This window comes from Nestor notabilis, unplaced genomic scaffold (genome assembly GCF_000696875.1).
Source record: "Nestor notabilis isolate BGI_N333 unplaced genomic scaffold, ASM69687v1 scaffold2095, whole genome shotgun sequence".
Lineage (NCBI taxonomy): Eukaryota > Metazoa > Chordata > Aves > Psittaciformes > Psittacidae > Nestor > Nestor notabilis.
This window is the reverse complement of record NW_009927660.1, coordinates 1-7,055: the sequence shown is the minus strand read 5'-3', so window position 1 is coordinate 7,055 and position 7,055 is coordinate 1. Positions and strand designations below refer to the sequence as shown.

The window sequence follows — 7,055 nt, the reverse complement described above, 5'->3', positions numbered from 1 at the left end:
TGGGTTAAATCCAAGCAGGGGATAACCAACTTAGCCTGGTTTTGTCTGTGAGAAAAGTGGCTTTTCTACAGTTAGTCCGCTAGGGACAGAAGTTATTTGAGCCTAAATCCATGGCCTGCACCTTGAATTTATTTGCAGGAAGCTATTCACATATGGATTTTACCATATTCCATTCAATGCAGCAAGTCAGCCCAGAGGGGGTTAAGCTTTCTTATGGTAGCACTCTATTGTGAAGGAGGACTTAAAACAAAACACAGATGGGAATCATGTGGCAATCTTGGGCAGGGCAACTGCACACAGAGAAAGACTGGGAAGTCAGAGTATACCAGTCACTCCATTATCTTTGTAGTTTTGAAGTAGCCCCTGTTGAAAAATAAGAACTCAAAGGAAATCTCTTCAGGAAAACCTTGTAACATTTCCATCCCTGTATCCATGCCTGGCTATGTCCACAATTTGGCTTTCAACTTCTGAAAATGTATCTGCACATTTTGACCATCTTTAGTTATATATTTGTCCAAATTAATATTTGGAAAGCAAACTTCCAAAAAGTCCTTCAAGACCATAGGGAGGGTTTTGCCAAACATTTTGGACCCTTGAAGCCTTACTGCTTAAGCAGCCAAGATCTGTCTTAAAGCTGTTTTTGCTATAACAGTATCACAGATTCAAAGTTAGCCCACTATACACGGACTGTGGTTGTTTTGTGTCTGTGTCTATTTCCCATGTGCAATTAATAATCCAATCTTCATCTTTAGCTTTGCTTTCCACACAGCATTCAGTTGAAGGCTTAGTTAAACCTTCTTTCAAACAAGATATTAACTGTACACAATTGTGTTTTGCTTACTTTTTGGGAGTTCGAAGGTCAAGAACCTTGTCCTGAATATCTAATGTGATGTCCGAGTTCTTTGTCTCTGGCAGTTTGATTTTAATCTGAAATGATGGGTAGAGGAAAAGCTGTGATTAGATCTATAGCCCTACAAGCTATAAAAGAACTCATCTTCATGAATATTTTGATGCTAGTGTCAAAGAGCAACATTGAGAAGCTGATTTCTAACAGAGAAAATACGACAGTGGTAATCATTGCTTTCAATAACTTAGTAATATGTATTGATACTCTATTTTCTTCAAAATCCTGAGCTGCCAGTGTACTTGACAGGTATTCTACATCCAGCAAAACCCCTGGTTTCATGCATTAGACAGTTTGCTTCTACTAGAAAAATTGCTGAAGTTCAGGAAGCAGGGAACATCTTTGATCATGTAATAATGGGACAGGATCTGATACCTGTAATTTTAAAGAGTATCAGTATTGTAGCACTCTGCTAACTCACAAACCTTACAATAAATGCAGGCAGATGAAAACTGTCTCCTTCCCAAGGTTGTATCCAAGATGAAACTTCATCTTAGAGCTACTTTTTATTTCCCTCATGTCTGTATGTGGCATATGCATTTGCATAGATTCTTTTGAGTGCAATAGGTCCTTGAGGAGATACACATTAATTCCTCAGGTCAGCAAGTGTAAATATCATATACAAATGCTTGAAGAAGTACATGAAAACCCTACAGGAGGCCAGTGGCAGCAATACAGCTTAGTGTTTGCATTCTGTCCCTCAAGAAGGTGTCAAGATTGAACAGGGCAGAGAAAGAGCACAAAGGGTTGGGAGATACACGTTCTTCTCACCACTATATCTTCACAGCAGGCTGTGGAGGGGTCTTTCCTGCTCATCCCAAAGAAGACATCCTCTGTTCCCACACATTGTTTGAATAAAATCTCATACCTGAGAAAGAAAAGTCGTTGCCTAACACTACTGGAGAAGGGGCAGGAGACTAAAGCAAACTAGTTCTCAGAGGACTATAAATATCCTCATTGCATCATTTCTCCTCCTTTCCAGTCTCCCTTCAAGGCTTCAACCCATCTGCACTGGATTTCTGTTCACAGTTACAAATGAGTTAGCTGGAGGGCTGGGGAGGATCATTCATTCCACCTTCCAAGGCCGCCTCTACTTCACTAACCAGCAAATACAGACTAAGTGAATATGATACTTACCAACTAGTCAAACAAACCCTTGGGAAATAGATTTGAAAAGGATGCTGTTAATTACATGTGTTCTGTTCTGTCATTCAACATGTTCTTGCAGCCTGAGTATAACACTTTTGTCAGATCGTAATTGTTTTGCATTCAGCCAACATTTGTTTTCTTCCTCTCCACAACTACAAAGTCTAGAATCACATACTTACTTGCTCTTTATAATTAATGAATGAGGAAATACAAAGTAAATTTGTATTTAGAACATACATTACTCCTACTAAATTGAGCAAAAGAAGTGGAGTGAGTCACTTCTTTAAGAGTGTATGGAAAGTCTCTTTTACATCTCCAGTGTTCATATGCATATGTAGTAATTCCTAAGTCAATGAGAAATCTGTCTAATAGCTCTGGGTGCATCTCTTTAGCCATCTGTTTTGCTTTTGGGCCATTTTCCTTGATTCAATTTGATGAACTACTATAAGGACTTACACTCTCTTTTCTTTGCTGCAACACAGGACATAATTCCTTGAGGCCAGAGAAGCACTGTGTTTTACCCAGCAGGGAGGGTAAGGGTCAAAAAATGGCACTAGGAAAGCTTCTGTTGTGCCCACAATACGAAGAAGCATGTCCTATACATCAAAGGTGACAGTATCAAGACCAACTGTATGTAAGGCTATAGGTGAATGCCGAATCATTTTCAGGTATGTTGAGTCTAAGTTCAGGTTGGTCTCAGTCCTGTGCTTAGAACAGGAAATTGAGCACTTCATGGCATGATTTACATGCAGAGAAACATGAGGATTCTGGACTACAAACTAGCATACAGTGTGCAGCTTCAGAGGCTTCAGTCCATCGGCTCCAGCATCTATCACTCCAAGATACGGCATCAGAAACACAGTGATTAAAAGTGCAAAGAGTGCTTTGTGGATTGATTGACTCTGAAGACTTTCTGACCCCTACAAACTACAACTAACATGCCGGATTGTATGCCTTTCAAGAACATTTTTGTCATTTTCTCTCTATAAGCAAGGGAAAAGACCCTGGTTTTAGGCTGTCCCTTGACAGACTAGGATTGAACAACAAGATCTACAAGTTCAAAACTGCCTGCATACAGCCTTCCTTCCTGTAGTACTTTTTCACAGAACCACACACTGGTTTGTGTTGGAAGGACCTTAAAGCTCACCCAGTTCCAACCCCTGCCACGGGCAGGGACACCTTCCACTAGAGCACGTTGCTCCAAGCCCCTGTGTCCAAGCTGGCCTTGAACACTGCCAGGGATGGGGCAGCCACAGCTTCTCTGGGCACCCTGTGCCAGCGCCTCAGCACCCTCACAGGGAACAACTTCTTCCTTATATCCAATCTAAATCTACCCTCTGTCAGTGTCTATTTGTCTCTAAAGAGCGTAATCCTTTGAAATGCAAACTTAAGTTGGAGTACTTTATGAATTTATGAGTATGAAAAATGAATGCATCTCAGTTGCAGCAGGAAAAGACAGCTATTTCACACAAATGGCATACATGAAAGCTAGTAAAAAGTTTTGGTGGCCTACTTCTCCTCCTAATCTGACTTTATACAAGTATGTGACACTGCAAATAATCTTATGATGGGAAAAAACAACTCCATGGTTCTATTTACGAGATCAGAAGGTTTCCAAACGAGAGGTTAAAAATCACTCCTCACATGTGGCTTTAGATGCAACACTGATATCCTCCCTTTCTCCTTCCATGACACAAAGCTTGTCAGATGGCTGTCTTAAATGCAGTAGAAGCTGTTTAACTCCTATTTCCATCAATGCTATGCAGAGCCCAGGCAGGCAGTCTCAGCTCACTTACTCTGGCTGTTCTCTAGGGTCCCAGGTATCATCATATTCAGATCCTTCTGGGACCTCCTCTGTATTCCAAATAGTTTTACTGTTTTCAGATGTCACCTGAAAAGTACCTGTAAGAAATGGGGGTGGGGGTGGGGGAATGACACTGAATTTTGGATCGTCTTTGTTCCTCTAGGTTTGCTGAAAACTTAGATTTCTTTAGGCTTTGGAAAAGTCTTTGTATTAAAAAGCATTCTAGTAAATGTTTATAGTCTCCTTCACCTCAGTATCTTTGCAGAGATTCTTCAACTCAGAATTTGCAGATGGAGAATGTTCTCCTTTCTCTTAAATCTCCTTCACCCAACCTCTATAGCAAAGAAATCTTCCTTTCAGGCATAAAATGTCTAGCACTTGAAAATGGGTAAAGTGGAGAAGTATGAAATATTAATCTTCCCCAAGCCCCCAAATATGGGATTTTTTAAGTGAGCAGAGACATTTACAAAAGAACCTTCTCCTCACATAGAAATCCACTTCTTCCCATTAAGTATTGGGCACAGCCCTGATGAGGTACTGAAGACACATGAGAGTTCACAGGCAGAATGCTATGGTTTATGCCTGTCTTACATGGAAAAATATTTTCTAGTAAGATGGTAAATCTGCAATTTGAAGTTTTTTAGAGTGGAGTCACAAGTAAAAACACTCTGTTGTATTTGCCACAATTCCTTTCCTGACACACTCATCCTGGTCCTTGTTGACCTTTCTTATGACTCATAACTAAGCTGCCCAATAATGTGATTAGTTCCAGGAAGAACTTTACACTACAGCTCATGACCAGGCTGCATTCTGTACCCTGTTTATCACTGCCACTTGAGGCTGCTGTGCTCTGGAGTTACCCTTTCTGCTTCTCTTGGTATGTTTTTCTGTTAAGCTTTCAGGACAAGAAGGTGTAACTGTAAATATGTAATGCTATTTCCACCTCAAAGTTCAGTGAGCACTCACTTATTGAGGCAAACCCACCAGTGATGGTAACTTACTTCAGCTGTTACAGTTTGCTAGCATGGGGCTGAATGCTAAAACACACAAACACTCCTCCTTACCAGTGTTCTCTTTCTTTACTGGTCCAATGCTACCAGGAGTCATGGTATTAACAGGAGAGTGCTGCAAAAAAAAAAGGCAAATTGGACTTGAATCAATTCTCACAGAGCCCAGCTCAGTAGCCACAATAACATCACTAAATACAAAGTGTTATCTAAGGTCAAACAAATGCCTACTGGAACCCAAAAAACATTATCCCACAGTTCTGTAACTGAACCACTGAACATTCTCTCTTCTTCACTCCCACCCAGGAGAAAGTGACCTTGACACACTGTGTTTAAGCAGGACTCCCAGAGCACAGCACCACAGATATATGTGCTTTCTGAGTATTAGTTTCCATGGCACAGAGGCAACATTTCCATACTTTGCCTGCCATGAAAACATTGCAGGAAGCCAAGGGTGCTACATGAAAGATCCATCACAGCATGTGAATCACTTTTGACAGCAGAGATCATGAAAGGCAACAACATTTTCCTCTAATTACAAATCAATTTAGTGCTAATAGGCCAATGTGAGGCATTTCTCTATATATGAAGGTTCCTTGGTTTGATAAGAGTGCCTCATATGCACAGAACATTAAATTAAATCAAAATAAAGATTACAATTTACCCAGATTGACTCAGACTTAATTGACACCCCTGTGGCAATTTGCCGTTTCTGTCACTGAAGTGGCATTCCCTTCATTAATAAGATGTAAACAAATTCTTTTAAGATCAAGATGTTTATTGCAAAGATGTACAGACAACAATGCTAGCTTTAAAACGTAGGCATTAAACAGCTGAAGGGCACTTAGCTCATGAAGGACCACATCTATCACCTACCACATGGAAATTTCAAGGGGCGTGCACCCCTTTTATCCCAGATACTACCACCATTGCCACTACTACTGCACAGCTGCTTGGTCAGCCTTGAGGAGTGATTTGGAAGAACACAGAGGCATTTGCTATTTTTGCTATCCATGTCCTAATGCAACCTGTGCAAACTCCTAAGAGACTTGGCAAAGTTTAGAGCCGTCGCAGAGGCTTTTAACACTGTGGCTGTGGGCACCTGCAGCCCTCCAGGGAGACCTCTCCCCAGCACACAGGTAAAAGCAGCAGCTGAAGGTTGCAGGAACAATGTACATTTCCCCTAAGCTGTAATTTTCCTCTAGTCCTGAGATGGACAGGTATAGAGGAATGGAAAGATATTTCTCTCCGTAATCATTCAGGTCATCCACTTTAGAAGAATTAGTAACCCTTCCCTCTGACAATAATCAACATAATCTAATGTACTTCAGTGATCACTTATATCTACAGTTGTCCAGCACCTGACACAGGATTAGAACACTCACAGTCACCTCTGGATATTTCAGCCTTTACTCAGAAGTTGAGCATCAACTTTTTTTCTTTGTATGAAGCATTTACAGCATTGCCTTCATCTCTGGCAGACTTCAGAGAAAAGCAGGCTAAAGTATAAAGTAACTAAAGCTCTTTCAACTACATGTTCTCATTTCCTGAGGGAAAGGCCTGAAGGCTGGAAACTTAAACCTCCCTCCCATTTTACAGTCATGATCTCCCCTTGATTTCCTGGGGCAGCTTCTGTGCTTTCTCCCCCAAGAGCTTGTTACCATAAAAGCACCTTCCGGCTGTTTCAGTCCAAAACCATCTAAGGTTCTCATTCTCTCTTTACTCACTCTGGGGAAAGGAGAGATTTGCTTCTCCTCAGTTACCAAGGTTGGGCTATGGAGCAACATACAAACTAGCAGCATTTCTTCTAGATGACTCACCACATGTTCATCATCACCATCGTCTTCTGGAGCATCGCAAAGCAGTTTGGCAAGGTACTGCAGAGAAGAGGCTGAGGAAGCAGTGTCCATATCAGCATCCACTGCTCACCCGTGCTGGAAAACCAGACAAAGAGAGAACAAATTGTGTTCTGTACTGTCTGCAGAGTGGAACGTTCCTGTTGTGTGTTCTGGAAGGTTAAAGTTTAGCCAAAGCCTTACCTGTGTGGTTTCAGAACATAGATAACAAAACCAGACTGTCCAAACTGAGCTCAGGTCACAGCCCCTCTTATTCTACCGGCATCAGCTGCAACCACAGCTCAAGCCTGGCAGTGACTGTTGACTGTGGCAGACTGTCTGTCAACGCGGCTGTG

At 41.4% G+C, this 7,055-nt stretch overlaps 1 protein-coding gene across 1 annotated transcript in view; it reads right to left on the bottom strand.

The window, feature by feature from the left end:
* Positions 1-6,774, bottom strand: part of PIH1D3 (PIH1 domain containing 3) — an 8,422-nt gene extending 1,648 nt beyond the window's left edge. The window contains exons 1-5 of the mRNA XM_010014134.1: positions 6,688-6,774; positions 4,922-4,982; positions 3,850-3,955; positions 1,676-1,772; positions 842-927 (exon numbers count right to left, since the gene is read on the bottom strand). Coding sequence (XP_010012436.1) covers positions 842-927; positions 1,676-1,772; positions 3,850-3,955; positions 4,922-4,982; positions 6,688-6,774 — 437 coding nt within the window. The remainder of the gene's footprint in view (positions 1-841; positions 928-1,675; positions 1,773-3,849; positions 3,956-4,921; positions 4,983-6,687) is intronic.
* Positions 6,775-7,055: the final 281 nt, after the last annotated feature.